The 22,707-nt window shown below is 35.7% G+C and overlaps 3 protein-coding genes across 3 annotated transcripts; all 3 read right to left on the reverse strand.

Annotated features, from left to right (window-relative positions):
* Positions 1-4,119: 4,119 nt before the first annotated feature.
* On the reverse strand, positions 4,120-5,055 carry LOC150053385 (olfactory receptor 52E1-like). Its single transcript, XM_090349064.1, has one exon. The coding sequence runs from the start codon at positions 5,053-5,055 to the stop codon at positions 4,120-4,122; it is 936 nt and encodes a 311-aa protein (XP_090205190.1).
* Positions 5,056-9,982: 4,927 nt separating this feature from the next.
* LOC150053386 (olfactory receptor 52E1-like) lies at positions 9,983-10,924 on the reverse strand. Its single transcript, XM_090349289.1, has one exon. The coding sequence runs from the start codon at positions 10,922-10,924 to the stop codon at positions 9,983-9,985; it is 942 nt and encodes a 313-aa protein (XP_090205415.1).
* A 5,590-nt stretch (positions 10,925-16,514) lies between these two features.
* Positions 16,515-17,465, reverse strand: LOC150053387 (olfactory receptor 52E1-like). Its single transcript, XM_090349065.1, has one exon. It carries the CDS (start codon positions 17,448-17,450, stop codon positions 16,515-16,517), a length of 936 nt encoding a protein of 311 aa, XP_090205191.1. The 5' UTR covers positions 17,451-17,465.
* Positions 17,466-22,707: the final 5,242 nt, after the last annotated feature.

Consider the following 22,707-nt stretch of genomic DNA (forward strand, 5'->3'; position numbering starts at 1 on the left):
CAAGAAGGACCAATCTAAATGCTCAGGAGCAAATATACAGACAAACGGATCCTGGAATACTTGCAAGATAGAATTATAATCAATAATAAAAATGGGTTTGATGCAATGGCAATACAGAAAACCTGTGTTGGAAATGAATTTTAAAACTTCCTGAGAAGGGAAGACAACAAGGGAGAGGTAACAATGTTTGACAAGAAATGTACTCATTACCTTACATAACTGTAACCCCTCTGACATCTCCCTTACAATAAAATAAAATGTAAAAAATAAATAAAAATAAAAAGGGATTGATTCATGTTATTCAAAGTATAAGTGACTCGAATGTCAACACTGGTTACAAAACAATAATTACTACATTATTCTGTGTGTCTGAAGTTCTAGAACATGAAATGATGTGTTCAAAGTATTAGTGATCTGCTGCCAGGAGTAAACAGGCCCAGCGACTGACAGGAAAGAAGACAAATGGATGCTTGGATGCAACAAAAAATAGTGTTTATCTTTACAGTGGTTTAAAATACATAGGTACATACCTCTGACAAAAATGAACACATACTTTGTTACTTGGTAGGTTGTATATACATTTGTTTATTTGAAATAGGAAAGGGAAGGGAAGGAAACAAAATGATTGGGAGGGGCTGGGAAAGGGAAATGGGGACAAAAACATAAGAAAAGATAGCATTGTGTGGGAAGTAATGGACCTACTACCTGGCAAATGTAACTGTAACCCCTCTATCATTACTCCGACACTAAAAAATTTAAAAAACGAACACATATGATTTGTGCAATTAAGTATATGTAAACTTTAAAACAATCTAGTTCAAACTTGAAGAAAAAAGCACATTTATACTTAATGAAATTAAGTGGTAAGTTGTATTGTCTTTCTGCTTCGTTTGTGTATGTTTCAAACTGTCCATAAAATGCTATAAAATATGAATTTTTAAAAAGTAAAACAAAAACTTATTCAAAATAGGTGTCATTATTAATATTTATAATTTAGGGCACAATATTTTCATATATTTTTATTGTAATTAATAAAATTACATGATATTTGCCAGATAGAAGGTGCATTAATTCACATACATTGATACCCTTCCACCGTCTTGGTCCCCGTTTCCCTCCCCTCCACCCCCACCCCTCATTTTGTTTTCCCCCCTTCCCTATCCAATTTCAAATAACCAAATGCAAACATATCCGATATATCAGATAACAAAGTGAGATACTGTAACAATATGAGATAACCAAGGGACAGCAAAAGTGATGAGAGATAACATAGTACATTAAGGACAACAATCATTCATTATATGGCTTATGTTTCTATGTCCTAGAGATCCTTTCATTTAGCGTCATACTATATGGCCTTTTGTATCAAGGTTTTGCTCTATTGCAAATCTTTGCTAGGAGAGCCTAAGGTTTCTACTGATTATGACAAATGAGGGAAACCATTGAGCCTAAGTTCCTTTGAGTCTGGCTTCCTTCACTTAATATGATTTTTTCTAAGTCTTTCCATTTCCTAACAAATGGCACAATATTATTTGCTGTAATACAGTTTTGAATTTTGGAGCTTACTTTAGATGTGGATAACTTCAGTCGAAGAGAATAATATATTCAATAAAAAAACAATACTCAAGCTATTATATTTCAAAGTCACATTTTAAAGGCATAAAATAAATAGATGAGAGTATATATTTTTGTAAAGATTTCTGGACTTTTCATTACCTTACATGATAAAGGAGAGTTTATTATTACTTTTCCATAGCTGGCATTCATCTATGGCTACTACTACCTGATGTGACTTTCAGAATCTTTCCTCAGTGTTCAATGTACTTGGCTTCTCCACCTGGCAGAATGGTTTCGTGAGCCATACCCACAAATATAAAATATAACCTTCACTTCTTGTCAAAGTGTTAAGCCACGGATTAAAGTGTACTTCTCAGAAGGAATATTTTATGTAGGGTAGGTACATCCCCTGAGAAGGCACCTGCGCCTGCTCTTCAGGGACTCAATGTCTCTGAAATAGACTGGAGCTTACTCTAAACATTTGAGTCATGATCACCTCTGCTTGAAATGTTTCCTTCTTTTTACTTTTTTTGACTAACAACTATGTTCATCTCTCTATGTAATTCCACTTGGAGTTATAAAAGATCGTGTTGACTGGAAGTGTTCTTAATATCTGATTGATTATTTTATAGTCTTTTTACATTATGCCAAAGAAAAGAGATGAAGGCAATTTCCCTGGAACCAAATAATTTATTTGATTCTGTTAGAGACCAGTTTTATGAATATATACATAATTCTGAATTTTGTTTTATTATGAAGAATGAAATACACAAAGAATCAAACCAAGGGAATTAAGTTCTATTTTAGTAAAAAATATATTCTTTCTTGATTCACATTTATATTCTTCATAAATCATATGGAATTTGAGAATTCTTAAATTTACCTTGTTTGAGGAGACAATTGTTCTTTCTATTATTAAGTGTCCTTTACAGTAAATGTATTTTTTAATTTAAGAAATAATTGATTCCACGGGTGTAAACATATTTAAGTAGTATATTTTAATTTAATCATGTTAGAAATAGCACAATTTCTACTCTCATATTAAAATTCTCATGGAGATTTCTGGCTCAGGCCTGTAATGTGAGCTACTCTGGAGGTGAGAATAAAAGATTTGTCAAAACAGAGTTAGAAAAGAACTTATCTGGAAAAAAACTACAACCATTCTTTTTCAAAGTTCAAGACAAATAAGTGGCACGTGACTTATGTGAAGCTCTGAGTTCAGTGCTCACTGTTGCTCCAAACACAGCCAATATCCACTGTAAGACAATATCAATATTAATATATAATATATTGCATGCAATTTTCTTAATATTTGTATTTGCCAAAATACAATTTCTATAGCCAGTTCTCCCAATGTATATATATATATATATATTTAAACACATATATACTGCATAATGTATTTATACATACATTTTTGCAGAATTATTCAAATGTATTAATAAAAATACTGTTAATGAAAATATGAAGAAAGACTGTAATGTTTGAACTTTAAAAAAATACCCTGAACACTCACTTTTCCTTGCTAATAGACTCATCAACTATAAAAATTAGTTTTATAAGATTGCTGAAATTATCCTTGCCTCTTCCTCAGTCCAATTTACCATTTTGATATCATTTCATGTCACGTCATAAGGATGATCCTGAAATACACTATGCACAAAAGGAAAATTGCATAATTTTCTAAATATTTTCAGAAATTCTGCACATGTGAGTGGAACAAGCATAGTTTCAGCTGGAGAAATGATTTGTGTTCTATTCAGGCAATTAATCTGGATAGGTGTGAAACTTCTATTTCTTCAGATTGAAAGAATTACCTATGTCCATTCCAGGCTCCTGCCCCACCAGCTAACTCTTCTCTTTACAATATTCAACATAGTATCATTTACCCAGTTGTGTCAACAATAAAAGTGGTTCTGTACCTGTGGCAAGATTATGGAAAAAAAGAAAATTTCAGGAAGTTAACACAAAATACATATGGCCAATGACGTATTTTAAACTGATTCTTATTATCATGCTATGCAATTTCAACAAATTCATGCACTACTACGTTAGTTTTGATATATGCTTGGAATTGAGATTTTGTACAAATTGCTTTGAGGGACTCTTTTTACTTACAGATATAAATAAAAATCTGAATATAGCTTACAGCATTCCCGCAGATATAATTCTGCCATGATAATAGTATTTTTTGCATCTTCCAGTTTGTAATCTATGACCTCCAAATTTTGTCATTTTTTTTCATCTTCTTCCTCTCCCCCTCCTCTTGCGCCTCTCCTCATTCTCCTCATTCTCCTCGTCCTCCTCCTCCTCCTCCTCCTCCTCCTTTGTCTTTTTATGTGGGTCATGGGGTTGAACTCAGCCTGGGCATTGTCCTTCACCTCTTCGGCTCAAGGTTACTAACTTACCCTTGAGCAGAGTCGCACTTCCCATTTTTCCAGAAGTTAATTGCATATAAGAGTCTCCGGTCCTTTTTGCCCAGATTGGTTTGAACCTTGATCCTGAGATCTCAGCTTCCTGACTAGCTAGGATTGCAAGTATAAACCACCAAGTCCAGCTTTGTCATTTATTTCTAAAAATCATAACTACCCTCTCCCTGATCTGCTTGGTTCTGACACCATAAATAACAGGGTTGAGAGCAGGGGGGATGACAACATAAAAGTTGGCAAGAAGAATATGGATGTACTGAGGAACGTTTCTGCCAAAGCGGTGGGTCATGAAGGAGAAAAACGCAGGTGTGTAGAAGGCCAGCATGACACAGACATGAGAGCCACAGGTGCTGAGCGACTTGACTCGGGCGTCCTTGGAAGGAAGACGAAAGACTGCACGCAGGATCTGGACATAGGAGAGGACTATGGCTATGATGTCAAACACCAGGATAGAAATGGCACATAGGCCATAGATGATGTTGATCTTGATGCTGGCACAGGCCAGACGGGCAAGGCCCATGTGCTCACAGTATGTGTGGGGGATGATCTGATGGCCACAGAAAGGCAGTCTAAGGATGAGAACAACAAATGGAATGGCAAATGCTAATGGTCTCAGAAGGATGATCAGAGCTATTACAGCCACCACCTTGTTGGTCAGCACCAGTGTGTAGCACAGAGGGTTACAGATGGCTACATAGCGGTCATAGGCCATGGCCATGAGCACAGCTGACTCCATGCCAGTACACAGGTGGATGAAGAACATCTGGGTGAGACAGCCTTCAAAGGGGATTTCTCTCAGGTCACACCAGAAGATGCCCAGCATTTTGGGGATGGTGGATGTGGACAGGCCCAGGTCGATAGATGAAAGGATGGCCAGGAAGTAGAACATGGGCTGGTGCAGGCTGTGTTCAGACTGGATGACAAACAGAATCGTGATGTTTCCCAGAAGAGCCGTCAAATACACAGCACAGAATGGAAACCCAATCCAGATATGCACATGCTGTAGTCCTGGAATTCCCAGGAGAAGAAAAGTGTGAGGATGAAACTCTGTGATGTTTACAGGGATCATGTTTCTGTTGCCTTTGCACAGATATACATGTGTTCAAACAAGGTTTTCATTCCTTAAAGTCTCTAGCTCCTTCTTTCCAGGATCATCCATCAATTTCCTAATGTATTACATTAAAAAACAAAAACAAAAACATACTTTGACATTTCCCCCCCTCTCTCCCTCTCCCTCCCCCCCACCCTCCCTCTCCATCTTGTCAGTCGTGGGGCTTGAACTCTGGGCCTGTGCACTGTTCCTGAGCTCTTAAGCTAAAGGCTACCACCCTACCTCTTGAGCCACTGTGTCACTTCTCATTTTCTAGTGGTAATATCCATTGGAATTTAGTGCCTGGGCTGGCTTCAAATCTTAATTCTCAAATCTCAGCCTCCTGAGTAGCTAGGATTACAGGCCTGAGCCACTACCCCAAGCAGCTTTTACATTTCTTCTAATCAAGCCTATCATGACATAGCTGTATAACCCAGCAAAAACTTGAGAATGTGCTATTTTCATTTTATTTCAATGGAACTAATCAGACTTTTTTTTCTAACTGTGATTCAAATCTCAATCATATTTAAGTAAACTTTTAAAACTCCAACGATGATACCAGATAAAGGCTACATGAATATACAGACTAATATCTATACAGAGAGAGCGGTATCTTTAGGCAACAACAATATTAAATTGAATGACACTTGTTTCGATGTTGAATTCATATAAAATATTTTCAAAGCACCAAACTAAGTAAAGTCACTAAGTCAAAATTCAGACATATTTTTCTCAACAAGGATATTTTATCCTAGAGTGAAGTTCTTTCAAACAGGTAATATACAATCTCTGTGGATTTGATTGTCAGAACAAACAATAAAAGAAGTATATGGAATATTGTATTGCATGGAAATTTTTAAAACAAACGTAATGAATCTTGCTATGTGACTGAGGAAAGCAAAATCTCACATGTGTGCTTCATCATTCATTTTGTTTCATGTCCAATCACAAAGTGATGTTTCTCCTAAAACTGGCTTTCTGTAAGCATTTCCTTCTTTCAACCTCCAAAACAAAAATATTGGCACTGATTTCACCCTATACTATAATGCTGGCAGAGTGCGGAGTGTTTATCTTGTCCCAGGCAAGCATTAACTTTGAGAAAGCAATTGTTTCACTCATACTCCGATTCCACATATTCAAAATTATATTCCCTTAGCAGTTTAAAAAGTTGATAGGACAATGGTAGGGTGAGTGTTTGAGATAAATATGGACAACATAAAAGACTTACACAAAATCCATAGAGTTTATTGTGCCCAGGGTACTCTGGAGAAGGAAACAATAAGAAAAAAAATTATTTAGATAGCTAGCATGTTTTCTCTACTTTTGAAGTCCTAGCATTTTGGCAATGCTAATAATTCTGTAATTTTAAACAGGATTTCCATGACATTACAATTAGTACTCTACCTTGATCCCCAGATGAACTGGAAGGAAATATTTTAATTTTGATTCAATTCATTGCAAAGGTAGCAGGTTCAGTGATCAAAGACATTTCAGTTGACCAGAATCCGATTCTTGGGGAGATTAGGAGATGTCAAGAAAAAGAGGTGTATGTGGGACTCTATAATGGACACAAAATAGGCAATGACAGACAGGAAAACGTATATATAGGGCTTTCTTTGACCAAAAGTCACCCAAATCACCATATCTGATAAGAAGGAAATCTCAGCTTTGGATTTAGGGCAGTATCTGCTTCAAATGCACCTCTTTTTTAATTTAAGATGATACAATGGAAAATTAGCTTGTGGTTAAAGAAGTCCAGAAACTCAGTGAGAAGAAAGAAGATGCTGGGGAGTTTATGAGAAATAATTGTGAGAGTGAAGATAGCTAAAATAACTCTTTAAATGCTCAACAAGTTATTAGGGAACTTTGACTACAATACCATGTATTCCAAATCAGTATTAATCAACATTTGAATATTTCTGATGAAAGCAATGATAAGTGCTTAATTGACTGATACATCAAGTAACATGACCTAATGATTGCACATTTTATACATGTATTAATACACTATCCTGTTCTTCATAAAAATACAGTTATGATATTTACCAAACTGAAAGGACTGATTAAAGTTAACATACAAAGAGAAGGGAAGAGGCAATATAGCAAAATAACTTAGATGGAAATGAATAGATAAATACAAACACAGAAAACTACTGAAAATATTGAAATGACAATTGTATATTCTCATGTCCATCACTTCTCCAATTATTTAATGATATGATTAACTAGCATCTTTTCTAGAACATATACAAGAGTCTGTATCATTTGTTACCTTGTTAACCTTTTATCCAAGAAAAGCCTACCATATTCACTAGCTTTTCTTGTTACTCCTTTCCTTTCATCTCAATCTCAGTGAATTATCAAACTCAATCCTCATTTAAATGATCACAATTCATTGTGTACTGTTTCCTTGTCAAGTCCCCAAACCAGACTTACCAGGAAAGCCCGTCCAGAGGTGCTAGATTACCTGATGCAAAGCATTTCCATTTTCAGTCTCTTTGACTGAATCACAGGATTTATATTGTGAATTATTTGCTCTTAAAATTAAGTGTGCCACAATACCTGCTCCCTGGGGAACAGAGTCTCTCAGAGGCATCAAAGTACATGTTTCATAAATACAGAGCGTGATGCCAGGGGTGATAAAGTTAAAGGTCCCAATTTTTGATGTAGCTGGGGAGGATAAAACATAAGGAAGCTCTGCATATCCTCTTATTTGTGTATTCTATGGAATTAAGTTCAATATACAGCCTCCAGGGGCATGTTCAATCCTAATTTGTGGGGTACATAGGGACTGATTCATTGCTTTCTACTAAAATAAGGAGTTTCCGTTTTTTAAATATATCCAGATCTCATTCTGTTATCTGACTCAAAAGCTCTGCTCATTTCTATATATTATTATCTGTTGAGTTATATAATAATATGATGCATTCTGAGGATTCTTTTTATATTTTTTATTGTCAAAGTAATGCATAGAGGGTTTACAGTTACATTTTCCAGTTAGAGGGCGCATTCCTTCTCACACATTGATACACTCTCATGAATAAAGTTTTAAAACACATACTATTATTTATGGGACTATCTGTAGAAGGATAATATATGCATATGAAAAGAAAAAAAATAACTGGCTAGTAAAAAAGGCATAAATAACAATTTCACAATTCCATAAAATTTAGGCAAGTGTAAAATTTTTATGAATCAAGAAAAATATTGTTATTAATATCTTATTAATTGTCTTCCTATATTATTGTTTGAAAGAACATAAGTTTTTAGGATAACCAAATTTGGAGCAAGTCAAGATTCAGAATTTAAGCAACTAGTATGTTCTATAGCATACAACTGAACTGAATTATTTAATTTCCAGGAAATTGCCTTCATGCTTTAGCTACAGCCTCACTCTGTGATTTTTTAGTGGTTAATTGGAGATAAGAGTTTCATGTTCTTTAGTGCCTGGGCTGGCTTTGAACCATGATCCTCAGATCTCACCCTGCTGAGTAGCTAGGATTATAGGCATGAGCCACTGCACCTAGCTTACCAGTTATTCTTGTTGCTACTAAATGAATTGTATTCATTATTTATACGTATGTGACATGATTTCCATTTAGTATAATCAAATTGTACAATTTTCAATCATTTGATAAAGGGGATAATTTCACCTGTTAAAATACAGTCTACGTCATATGGCTCAAGTATGTGAAGATAACCATTAGGAGATTTTCTCAGATAAACCTAGAAGATACCATATATCGGAAAAATTCTTTTAAAGCCAAAGAAGTATATAGGTTAAGTAGTGGATTGTGTCTGAGTACTGGTTGTATATATTATTGACAAAGTACTTAATATGGAGTCCTAATTTCAGTTTCAGTACTTTCCTGAAATACTCTTATCCTAATATGATACTAAGATTATTATACAATATTCATGTTACATGCATCTATTTCAAAAATCATCCAAACACATGGAAGTCAATTATGCCAAATTAAGGACAAACCATATTGTACGTTTACTTAGGTATTTACTCAATCATGAAATAATTTTATCAAAATACTGCAAAAAATTATGAGAATATTTGCCTTCTTTATATGATATTTGTTTCATTTTCTTAACACTGTCATTTTTCCTGATCCTATACTTTATTGGTTATGAAAATTATTTTGATACATTTATTAAAATATCCTTCCTTTGTCCATTACTTGATGTTATTGATGTTGGCTAGGTGTTGTCCTGAAGTACACTGTTCACAAACTCAATAATATATATCCATGTAAACATTTTTTTCTGAAATTCTATACTTGTCAAGGTTGAGTAATATTGGAAGGAGTTTGTGCACTGTTTATGCAGGCATTGGGTATGTTTCTATTTCGGATGAAGTAATTAATATTGTTCTAGTCCCCCTTACTTTCCACCAGACACAATTCTTTTCAAAACATTTTAAACAATATCATTTACTCAGGTTCTTCTACAATGTAAAGGAAAAGGTAATGAACAGTACCTATTTCTTACTGCTGATGGAAGAATTCAGGGAATTAATACAAAGTTATATCAAATATATACAGCCCATTACATATATATATATATCAAAGGTACACATAGATATAACATAAATATACATATATACTAGTACAATCATATACTGCAAATATATGTTAATATAGTTGCCAGCTTTCCCAACTTCTATTATATTTTTATAAAACTCTCACTTTATTCAATGTATGAGTTTTGAAAGTGTGATATTTGGTTAGGACTGGCTTTACAAACAATTCTTAGTGTTAAATTTTGCTTATTTTTCATATTAATATAAATGAAAGATTGGACTATAACTTACAGTATGTTCACAGAAAGTGTTATATTGTGTTGAGAGCAAAAATCAAGGTATATTTTTATTCACAAGCCCCTTTATCTCTCATTTTCACATTCTATTATTTCTAAAACCTGTAACTACCTTCTCTCTTATCTGCTTGGTTCTGACACCATAAATAACAGGGTTGAGAGCAGGGGGGATGACAACATAAAAGTTGGCAAGAAGAATATGGATGTACTGAGGAACGTTTCTGCCAAAGCGGTGGGTCATGAAGGAGAAAAACGCAGGTGTGTAGAAGGCCAGCATGACACAGACATGAGAGCCACAGGTGCTGAGCGACTTGACTCGGGCGTCCTTGGAAGGAAGACGAAAGACTGCACGCAGGATCTGGACATAGGAGAGAGCAATAGCTAAAATATCACTTATCATGTTAGAGATGGCACATAGGCCATAGATGATGTTGGCCTTGATGCTGGCACAGGCCAGACGGGCAAGGCCCATGTGCTCACAGTATGTGTGAGGGATGATCTGATGGCCACAGAAAGGCAGTCGAAGGATGAGGGGAACAAATGGGAGGGTGATTGCTAAGGGCCGCAGGAAGATGACCAGAGCTATGACGGCTACCACCTTGTTGGTCAGCACCAGTGTGTAGCGCAGAGGGTTACAGATGGCTACATAGCGGTCATAGGCCATGGCCATGAGCACAGTTGACTCCATGCCAGTACACAGGTGGATGAAGAACATCTGGGTGAGACAGCCTTCAAAGGGGATTTCTCTCAGGTCACACCAGAAGATGCCCAGCATTTTGGGGATGGTGGATGTGGACAGGCCCAGGTCGATAGATGAAAGGATGGCCAGGAAGTAGAACATGGGCTGGTGCAGGCTATGTTCAGACTGGATGACAAACAGAATCGTGATGTTTCCCAGAAGAGCCGTCAAATACACAGCACAGAATGGAAACCCAATCCAGATATGCACATGCTGTAGTCCTGGAATTCCCAGGAGAAGAAAAGTGTGAGGTTGAAACTCTGTGATGTTTGCCGAGATCATGTTTTCGTTGCCTTTGCACAGGTATGAATGTGTTCAGATAAGGTTGTCATTCAGTTAAAGTCTCTAACTCCTATTTTCCCGGATCATCCATCAATTTCCTAAGGAATTACATTTTTTTTAAAAAGCAGAGCATACTTTGAGATTTCTGTCTTTGTTCCTTTCTTCCTTTCTTTCTTTTACTATGTCAGTCCTGGGGTTTCAATGCTGAGTGTGGGTACTATCCCTGAGCTCTTAAGCTCAAGTCTTATTACCCTACTCCTAGAGCTATGGGGAATTGTCACTTCACATTTTCTAGTGGCTAATTGGGAATAACTATGAACATTAGTGCCCTGCTGGCTTTGAATCTAGATTCTCAGATCTCAGCCTCCTGAGTAACTAGGATTACAGGCCTGAGCCACTCCCCCTGGCAGCTTTTACATTTCTTCTAACTAAGCCTATCATGACATAGCTGTATTACTCATTAAAAACCTAAGAACGTGCTGCTTTTATTTCATTTAACACAACTAATCAGATTTTTTCTAAATGTCATTCAAATCTAAAACATATTGAAGTAAACCTTTATAACTACCTAGATGATACCAGATGAAGGCTACATAAAAATGCAAACTGATATCTATCTATGTTTTATACAACAACAATATTATATTGAATGACACTTGTTTTGATGTTGAATTCATACAAAATATTTTCAAAGTTCCAGACTAAGTAGAGAAAGTCACTAATGCAAAATTCATGCATCTTTTTCTCAAAAATGATATTTTATCCTAGGGTGAAGTTCTTTCAAAGATACAATCTTTCAAACATACAATCTCTGTGGATTTGATTGACACACCACAAGGACCTTAATACGACGCTGTGTAATTCATTTTTGAAAGTAGCAGTAATCCAGGATTGATTCAATCCTTCCATTTGTAAAACTGAAATAAGCTTTTCTGATATTTTCTCCACACATATATGGAATATTATATTGCATTGAAATTTTTAGAACGAAGGTAATGAATCTTACTATGTGAATGAGGAAAGCAAAATCTAGTATGTATGTTTCATCATTCATTTTGCTTCATGTCCAATCACAAAGTGATGTTTCTCCTGAAACTGGCTTTGTGTATAGATATCCTTTATCCAACCTCTAAAATGGAAATACTAGCACTAATTCTACCCTATACTACAATGCTGGGAGGGTGTGTAGTGTTTTATTTTTGTCCCTGGTATACATTAACTTTGAGAAAGAAATTGTGTCACTAACTGTGATTTCACATATTCAGAATTATGTCTATTTAACAGTTAACCAAGTTAACATAAAAATGTAGGGTGAGTGTATGAGATTAATATGACAACATAACAGATTACACAAGATCTATGAAGAGTTTCATGTGCCCAGGTTTTCCTGTCAGTTAGAAAGAATGAGGAAAAAAACACCAATGAGATATCTGGTATGCTTTTTCTACTTTGGAAGCCTTAGCCCTTTTGAGATCCATGGAATTCTAATTATTCTCTAATTTTAAAATGGAATTTCCATGGAGTTACAGTTAGTGCTCTACCTTGATCCCCAGATGATCTGAGAGGGAATATTTTAATTTTGATTCCATTCATTGGAAGGGCAGCAGATTCAATGATCAAAGACATTTCAGTTGACCAGAATCTGATACTTGGGGAGATAAGGAAACATCAGTAGAAGAGAGGTGGATGTTGGAAGCAAGAAGGTACAACCAACTGACACAATGACAGACTCAAAAATACATACAGTGAGTTCTTTGACTAAAGTCACCCAAATTACATCTGTAATATCTGATTAAAAGGAAATCTCAGCTTTGGGCTTTGAGCAGTATCTGCTTCAATTTACCTATTTTTATATAAGATGATAGGATTTAAATTATGATAGAATCAGTGGTTATAAGAAGTCCAGAAGCTCAGTGAGAAAAAAGAGGGGGCTGTGTATGAGAAATATTGTTAAAATGAAGATCAGTGGAAGAATTCATTAAGTGCTCAACAAGATATTAGGAAACTTTGACAATAATTGATTATATTTTCCAAAACTATTTACAGACATTTGAATGTACCTCATAAAAGCAAGGATGACCTAATGATTGTACATTTGATACATGTATTAACACTCTATGTTGTTCTTCATAAAATGTAGTTATAATATTTACCAAACTAAAAAGACTGATTAAAATTAACATACAAAGAGAAGGGAAGAGTCAATTTAGCAAAATAACTCAGATGGAAAGGCATAGAAAAGTAAAAACACAGGAAACTATTGAAATGACAATTGAATATGCACATGTCCATCCCTTCTCCAATTATTTAATGATATGATTAACTAGCATCTTTTCTAGAACATACACAAGAGTCTGTGTCATTTGTTACCTTGCTGTCCTTTCATCCAAGAAAAGCCTACCATATTCACCAGCTTTCCTTGTTACTCCTTTCCTTTCATCTCAATCTCAGTGAATTATCAAGCTCAATCTTCATTAAAATGATCACAATTCAATGTGTACTCAGTTTTCTTGTCAAGTTCCCAAACCAGACTTACCAGCAAAGCTTGTCCAGCGGGGCTAATTCACCTGTCCCCAAACATTTTCCATTTTCAGTCTCTCTGACTGAAGCTTGCTCTTAAAATGGAGTGTGCCACAATACATGCTCCCTGGGGAACAAAGTCTCTCAGAGGCATCGAAGTTGATGTTTCATAAATACAGAGCGTGATGTCATGTGTGATAAAGTTAAAGGTCCCAATTGTAGATGTAGCTTGAGAGGATTCATGCTATACTGGCTTCTCTGTAAAAGAGCCTTTCTTCACATGTATTCTCTTCATTGTTTCTCTTGTTCTAAAGTTTCTTTCATGTGCCAGATACAAGTCCAATGTTTATATATATATATATATATATATATACATATATGTACTAATATACTAATTTGTATTTATGTATGTATGTATAAATATTACCTTAGAATCCTCCTGCCTGTACCAGTTCTTCCAACTTCATGACTAGACAGGTCTTAGGAGTCTGGTCCAGCATTCTGCAAACTCCGCACAGATGAGAGTAGCCTGATTAATTTTCACATGATTACATCAGTGTTAAATGCTGTGGGGAGGATGACTGGGAAAGTCAAGCACCAATTACAGAGTTGATCCAAGGCATATTCGATCACTGTACCCTCTCACTGGATAAGTGACTCACATCAACAAAATCCCTGGGGAAGCTGAACTAGATTGTTCCCCTGATAAAGCACCAAGGAAGCTCTATTTTTCCTTCTTCTTCAAGTATTCTATGGAATTGAGCTCCAATATGCAGTTTCCATGAGAATGTTCAATTCTCATAAATTATTTGGAATTGTTCTCCATACAAGAATGTTCCTCCATTTATGTATTTCATAATTTCTTTACACCAGTAGGGATGAATAAACAATTATTTTACACTTTAGCAATTAATTATATACTATTTTAGTATTTAGCAAAGTGACCATTTCTGGACATTGGGAAATATTGCCGTTGGATCCTGGGTCCATTAAACCTACCTCTATGGATATAGGATCCTAATTTTGGGGGTACGTAGGAGCTGCTTCCTTTCTTTCTACTAAAATAAGTTTCAGCTTATCTAGTTTACTACCATCACCACAATCTTACAATGACTTGCTTCCAATGATGACATATCCATACTTAATTTGCTTTAATCTCTGCTTTTTACATTTATTAATTTCCTCTAAATATTTGGCTAATATTCCCTAAATGTTTGGAAAATACTATTTTTAAATACATCCAACTCTCATTCACTTCTCTAACTTAAGAGCAATGCTCATTGCCTTACATATTTATCTTTGAGTTATGTTGTATTATGATGAATCCCAATGTATTCTTAACATTTGATCTTTCTCCTTTACAGTCTGCTACTGCATCATACCATAGCCAAAGAATGAAAGAAATTTTAGTGAAACTAAATAATTCATTTCAGTTGCATGCTATAGAACATATTTGTTGCTTTAATTCTGAATCTTGACTTACTACAAAAAGTAGACACCGTGAAGGACTCATGTACTTTATAAAAATATAATTAAGAAAAAAGATAGTAATAATAATATTTTTGGTTTCATGATGATTTACTCTTACCTAAACTATTTGGAATTGTGAAATTTTTATCTATATCTTTTTCTACCAGTCCATTATTCTCATTGCTGCTAAATGAATTGTACGCATTATTTATAGGTGTAATATATGACAAAATTAGTTCCATCCGTTTTATATGTTCAAATTGTATATTTTTAATCAGTTGATAAAGAGGACAGTTTATATTCATCTGTTAAAATCCAGTGTGTTTTATATGACTGAGGCATAGGCAGACAACTACGTAGGAGACTTTCTCAGATAAACTTAAAAGATACCTTATCTGAAAAATAAAAAATCTCTCAAAGTAAAAGAACTAATATTATACTTTAGTAGTGAATTATGGCTGAGTACTAGGGGTATAGAAATATTGATAAAGTACCTAATGTAAGGACCAAATTTCAATCCCAGTACTTTCCTGAAAAGAAACTGTTATCCTAATATGATACTAATATTAGTATACAACATTCATGTTACATTCATCTGTTTCAAAATTCATTAAAACATATAGAAAGCAGTCAATTATGCCAAATTAAGGACAAGCCATATTATAGGTATACATATTGATTTACTTAGTCATGAAATAGTTTATGAAAATACTCGAACAAAATTAGGAGCATAATTTCCTTCTTTATGTAATTTTGCTTCATTTTAGTCAACACTGTCTCCTTTTCTTGTTTTACATTTTATTAGCTGTGAACATTAGTTTGGTATGGTTAATAAAATTATCCTTCCACACTCTCACTCTCCATTTTCTTTTTCCATCACGCTGGCTAGATGTTGTCCTGAAATTCACTATACACAAAAATTAACCAAATGTCCTTGTAAAGTTTTTTTTTTCTGAAATTCTATACTTGTCAAGTTGAATCAATATTGGAAGGAGTTTGTGCACTGTTTATGCAGGCACTGGGATGTCTATCTTTTTGATTGGAGGACTTCACATTGTCCTATTTCCCCCTTACTTTTCACCAGACACATTTCTTTTCTATACCATATTAAAATATATCATTGCCTCAGTTTTCTTCACAATAAAATGTACAAGTAATAAACAGTACCTACTTCTTATTGCTTAGAGAAAAATTCAGGAATTTAACACCAAGTTATATAAATCACATGTGGGCCCCATTACACATATATCATAGACATATGTAAATAAGCACACATATATATGCTACATATACTAGTACATTTATTTGCTATAAGTATATGCTATTACTATAGTTGCCAGCTTTACAAACTTCAATTACATTTTTATCTAAATCTCACTTTATTCATCATTTTATTTCTAAAAGTTTAATGAATGGCTGGAACTGCCTTATAGTCAATTCTCAGTGTGAAATTTTGACTTGTTTTTCTTCCTAATGCAAACAGAAAATCTAAATATAGTTTACAATGTGTTCACAGATATTGTAACATATTGGGGAGAGTAAAAATTAAGGTCTGCTTTCCTTATCCTCAGGTCTCTTATTCTGTCATATTCAAATTCTGTCATTTATTTCTAAAAATCATAACTACCCTCTCCCTAATCTGCTTAGTTCTGACACCATAAATAACAGGGTTGAGAGCAGGGGGGATGACAACATAAAAGTTGGCAAGAAGAATATGGATGTACTGAGGAACGTTTCTGCCAAAGCGGTGGGTCATGAAGGAGAAAAACGCAGGTGTGTAGAAGGCCAGCATGACACAGACATGAGAGCCACAGGTGCTGAGCGACTTGACTCGGGCGTCCTTGGAAGGAAGACGAAAGACTGCACGCAGGATCTGGACATAGGAGAGGACTATGGCTATGATGTCTAACATCAGGGTAGAGATGGCACATAGGCCATAGATGATGTTGATCTTGATGCTGGCACAGGCCAGACGGGCAAGGCCCATGTGCTCACAGTATGTGTGGGGGATGATCTGATGGCCACAGAAAGGCAGTCGAAGGATGAGGGGAACAAATGGTATGGCAAAGGATAAAGGAATCAGGATGATGACCAGAGCTATGACAGCCACCACCTTGTTGGTCAGCACCAGTGTGTAGCACAGAGGGTTACAGATGGCCACATAGCGGTCATAGGCCATGGCCACGAGCACAGCCGACTCCAAGCCAGTACACAAGTGGATGAAGAACATCTGGGTGAGACAGCCTTCAAAGGGGATTTCTCTCAGGTCACACCAGAAGATGCCCAGCATTTTGGGGATGGTGGATGTGGACAGGCCCAGGTCGATAGATGAAAGGATGGCCAGGAAGTAGAACATGGGCTGGTGCAGGCTGTGTTCAGACTGGATGACAAACAGAATTGTGATGTTTCCCAGAAGAGCTGTCAAATACACAGCACAGAATGGAAACCCAATCCAGATATGCACATGCTGTAGTCCTGGAATTCCCAGGAGAAGAAAAGTGTGAGGATGAAACTCTGTGTTGTTATGTGACACCATGCTTCTGTAGACTGCCACAGCCACGCATGTCATCCACCTTTTCTATCCAATGTTAGCGATTTCCTAATATGTTAACGTAAAAATGTGCTTTAACTTTCTTACTTCCCAGTTCCATTGTGACTTAACTCTGTGCCTCCTCTGAAGAAATATATATTCCCTTTTGGTTTCAACAATCTAAACCTACTTCCTATATTATTTTTACTCAATTTGAAAGTATAATTTTCCAATCTGATTTTGATATTACTTGAAAAGCTATATAAATACATGAATGCTGAAATTTTAACATATATATTTTTATTTTGAACTTAAGCAAGAACTGTTCTGAAATGTACTCCTCTGCTGAATCTGCAGAAATTCACTTTAAAAATCCCAACCAAATTGGAGGAAGCCGCTAAATCAAAGCTCATACATCTTTTATCAGAAATGACAGGATTGCCTATAGAGAGACTGTATTTCATTCAGCAATTGCATTGTCATTGATGTGAATAACGTAACTGGCTTTTGTCATTATTTTTTCAAATCGTTGTTTTTGTCTTTATTTTTACTTTTTGGCCAGTTCTGGGGCTTGAACTTGGGGTCTGAGCACTGTCTTTGAGCTTTCTCAAAGCTAGCGCTCTACCACTTAAGCTCAGCAATACTTCTGGCTTTTTCTGTGTATGTGGTATTGAGGAATCAAACCCGGAGCTTCATGTATGCTAGACAAGCACTCTACCACTAGGCCACACCCAGGTTCACAGATCCTTGTTCAAATATGCATTTTTAAAAAGTATGAGTTTGATTACGAACAATAATGGAAATAAATATCCTTGCCTACGTTCATGCCATCATATTCAGAACTTAATTGACTTACATGGAGTTTTCATATGATAGGTATGGTAGAAGATTTTCATGCCTATGAAAATAACTATATCCTAAAAGTGTCCTGCTGACTAAAGCAAAATCTAGCATATATGCATAGTCAGTCATTTCTGTTTGACTATCACACAAAGATTTTCTAGGATTATTTTCCTGTTTTTCTCCAAAATATGCATTCTCAGGGTAAAGCATTGAAACATCTACAGCTTATTCTTTTGGATTTTCTCCACGCACAATTTTTACAATGTCCATCAATGAGAGGAATAAAATGAGTCGAAATCAACAAGTATGTTCCACCAACAAGAAAACTGTAAGTAAACAGGGATAAACATTGAAAAACAAAGTTCCATGTTTAGTAATTTTGAAAATAACATTATCATTTGTTAAATAAAAGGTATCTATATATTGTATTCAATTAAAAATAATCATTTTGTCTCTCTTTTAGTTGTATTAGCTGTCTATCAGTTACAGACATTTTTGAGATATTTTAACAGAATAGTAGATGTCAATGACACTCTGAATATCGTGTTTATCCAGGTGCAAGTGGCTGACATCTGCAATCTTAGCAACTAAGCAGGCTGAGATCTGAGGATCACAGTTCCAACCCAACCAGAGCAGGAAAGTCCATGAAACTTTTATATCCAAAAAAACTAATCAGAAAAAAAGCCAGAAGTGGTATTGTGTCTCAACAGTGCCCAGACCCAGAATTGAAGCCCCCAAAATAACAACAATAACAACTACCAAGCAGTGTCTGATCTGGGGAGTTTAGTCATGTGTTGTATAAAAATTGTGACAAAATAATATTTGGAGTCATTTGTAAATCATAACAAGAATGTATTACATACAGAACTGTGTTGGTTAACATATATATAATTTCTCTTCCATAAGATCCCATAGTACTAATACTTTTTCTCTAATGAACTACCAAAAACTTGGGAATAGAGCTGTGCCTAAAGGAGTAGCACTCTAGCTTGAGAAAATAAATGCTCAGGGACAGTGATCAGGTCCCGAGTTCAATCCCCAGGATGGAACACCCCCTCCCCCCCCCACACACAAAGGAACTTACATGAGTTCAGAACTAGGAAGATCCAGATGATGGAAGAAAGCACAGAAAGAAAGTATTACGAGCTTTTTCCTAGATCACCCAAACATAAGCTATCTCATTCATCAACCAATGTGATTTTGAAACTATAATGTACCACAGCAATGAATAGTTCCAGCAGGTAAAATAATGCAAATCTGTCTTGAATGAAGCAAAGTATATTTCAGTATCTCCTGATTCTGGTGATTTATGTTCTTGTCCTTCTATCGACCTCTAAAACAAAATTTTGGCACTGATTTCACCCAGTACTATGATGCTCTCAGGACTTGTGAGTATTCTTATCCTGCCCCTGGCAATCATTATCTGTGGGAAATATTTGCTTCACTATGTTCAAACCCCATGTTCATAAAAAGTAGATCGACCTGCCAGGCGTGGTAGCTCATGCCGATAATCCTAGCTATTCAGAAGGCTGAGATCTGAAGATCAAGATTCAAAGCCAGCCCTGGCAGTAAAGTCCATGAGACTCTTATTTCCAATTAACCACTAGAAAATGGGAAATGGCGCTGTGACTCAAGGGGTAGGGCAGTAGCCTTGAGCTGAAGAGCTCAGCGACAGTGTCCAGGCCCAGAGTTCAAGTCCCATGACCAACAAAAAAAAGGAGATTTTGTGGTACACCTGACAACAATAATACAGCACACTGTGACACAAGTGTCCTAGAGATTTTTATGTGTCAAGGTATTCTTTCACTGGGAAACAAAAAGTGAGAAAAACAAATATAATTGAAATGAACAAGATGTTCTCTCTTGTTGGAACATCTACTACATTAGATTTTGGAATCCTAATTATTCTCTCATTTTAAACCTGATGAATTCCATGAATTCGTAGTTCTGTGTGAACATCATCCTCAGGTGATCTGGAGAGTTGATAGTCTAATGTTGATCCAATTCACTGCATGTGAATTTAAGTTAAGCAATCATAAGAGTTTTCTGGTGGATAGCTTCTGATGGCTTAGGACAAAAAGGGAAATAGTAAATTTGCATAAAAGACAAATGAATAGTGGTGACAGTGTACACTTAAAGGTAATAATTAAATTCCTTTGCCTATAAATTTAGTTTCCAGAATCGTCTGGAGATGTGACATCTGATAATGAAGGGAATTAGTGCTCTGGACCCAGGAAAATCTTGACTCCAGTGAAACTATTTCTTTCAAGGTGATAAAATTAAAGATTCTAATAGAAATAGTGATTAACAGAGACCCAGAATCACAAGGAGTGGAAGAAGATGTTGAAGATAGGGTAATATGTAGATGCTGGACTGAAGTAGTTAAAGGGGATGGTTTCAAATGTTATATAGCATTGTAGAAATTTTTTTTGCCAGGCCTTGGGCTTGAACTCAGGGCCTGAGCATTGTCCTTGGACTTTCTCACTCTACCACTTGAGCTACAGCACCATTTCTGGCTGTTTCTATTTATTTGGTACTGAGGAAGCAAACCCAGGTTTTTGTGCATGTTAAGCAAGTACTCTTACCACTAGGCCAAACTCCCAGCCCAGGAAATGAAAAAAAAATTGAAAACAACAATACATTTCGTGTGTGTGTGTGTGTGTGTGTGTGTGTGTGTGTGTGTGCGCGTGTGATCTTAGAGGTTGAACTCTAAGTGATCAGGACCTGATCACTGTCTCTGAGCATTTTTTTTCTCAAGCTAGAACACTACTACCTTAGTCACAGCTTTATTTCCAAGTTTTTTGTAGTTTATTAGAGAAAAAAGCCTCACAGACTTTCAATTCCTGACTGGCTTTGAACCACAATCCTCAGTTCTCAGCATGCTGAGACTGAGATTCTTATCTTCAATAAACTACTCAGAAAAGCTGGACGTGGAACTGTTGTTCAAGTGGTAGAGAACTAGTCTTGTGTAAAAAAGGTCAGGAACGGTTCCTGGGCCCTGAACTCAAGCACCAGGACAAAGAGACAGAGAGAGAGAGACAGAGAGACAAAGACAGAGACGGAGAGAGAGACAGAGAGACAGACAGAGAGAGAGACAGACAGATAGACAGACAGACAGAGATGGAGAGACAGAGAGGAGACAGAGAGACAGAGAGACAGAGAGAGAGCTATAAAGATAATTACATATACACATATCTGCCACTTTTGCAAATATTTAATTATATCATTACTGTAGTTTTTTTCAGAGGATGCACTGAAGCTGGGGTAAGTTGTGATTTGTCATGCTATTATCCAAGAAGGCTTCCCAGGTTCCTTAAGCTTTCCTTTTTACTCCTCTGTTCTTTTAATCTCTTCCACTTAAATCTCAAATAAATTATCACAATCAAGTGGTTCAACAGTGACAACTTTCAAGTCTCCAAACCAAACTTACCAGCAAAGCTGTCTAGTTGTGATAGTTTACCCCAGCCCAGATATTTCCATTTTCACTTGCTTTGACTGTAAGTCCAAGATTTATACTGTTAATTGTTTGCTCTTAAAATGAATTGTACCAAAATAGATTTTTCCCTGGGGAACAGAGACTCTCAGAGGCACTGAGATAAATGTTTCATAAATATAAATTATGTCATGGGTAATAACAGTAAATTTCACAATTTTTAGTGTAGATTTCCTAGTTTAGGATGAGTAATGCTGTACTGACCTGTGCAGAAGCTCTTCTCCCATGCATTGTCTTAGAGAGCTCTCTTATTTTAGATTTACTTTCATAAGTACCAGTTACAAATCATTACATATTATATATATATACATTAGTATGATACAGAATTCCCAGTAAATCTTTTAACCTGTTATTAAAACAAAGATATTTATTAAGAATTTACATCACACAAAAACTGAATCACAAAATAATAAAGTGGTCTACTTGGAGCTACTTAAAAGGCACTGCTGAGTAACAGTGGAGTAATGCTGGTTTACTGATTTTCTGTAAGCATTGTGCTTAGTTGTTTCCCGTTTTCTCCTTGTTGCTCCTCTGTGAGGATGCCTTGTTCTGCAGAAACAAGTAGGGCTGTCCAGTTTATTAAAATACCTGATAACTACACTTCCAATCACTTGGGTCTTGCATATAAATAATGGAGCATACATTGAACAAATGGAGCTAATGAGAAATAAATTTTCCCCTCTCCCCCCAAAATGGCAAATCAGGATATGTTCATATATAAACTTAAAATATAAAAACTGTTAAGAAAACAAATGGTTTATAATTTTGTGCCCAATGTATCTTTGTACACTGTATCATTTTGCTTATGAATAGTCTGTACTATAACCACTGTTTGTACAGTTTAAATGCTTTATTGATGTTAAAAATAAAGTGATTTAGAAAGACATAGAGACATCAAAACAGAAAGCTATAAAGATAATTACATAG

Source organism: Megascapheus bottae, chromosome 16 (genome assembly GCF_031878675.1).
Source record: "Megascapheus bottae isolate mThoBot1 chromosome 16, mThoBot2.hap1, whole genome shotgun sequence".
Classification (NCBI taxonomy): Eukaryota; Metazoa; Chordata; class Mammalia; order Rodentia; family Geomyidae; genus Megascapheus; species Megascapheus bottae.

Coding starts and splice junctions, on each gene's coding strand:
- LOC150053385 (XM_090349064.1), bottom strand. CDS start 5,055: ATGATCCCTGTAAACATCACAGAGTTTCATCCTCACACTTTTCTTCTC.
- LOC150053387 (XM_090349065.1), bottom strand. CDS start 17,450: ATGGTGTCACATAACAACACAGAGTTTCATCCTCACACTTTTCTTCTC.
- LOC150053386 (XM_090349289.1), bottom strand. CDS start 10,924: ATGATCTCGGCAAACATCACAGAGTTTCAACCTCACACTTTTCTTCTC.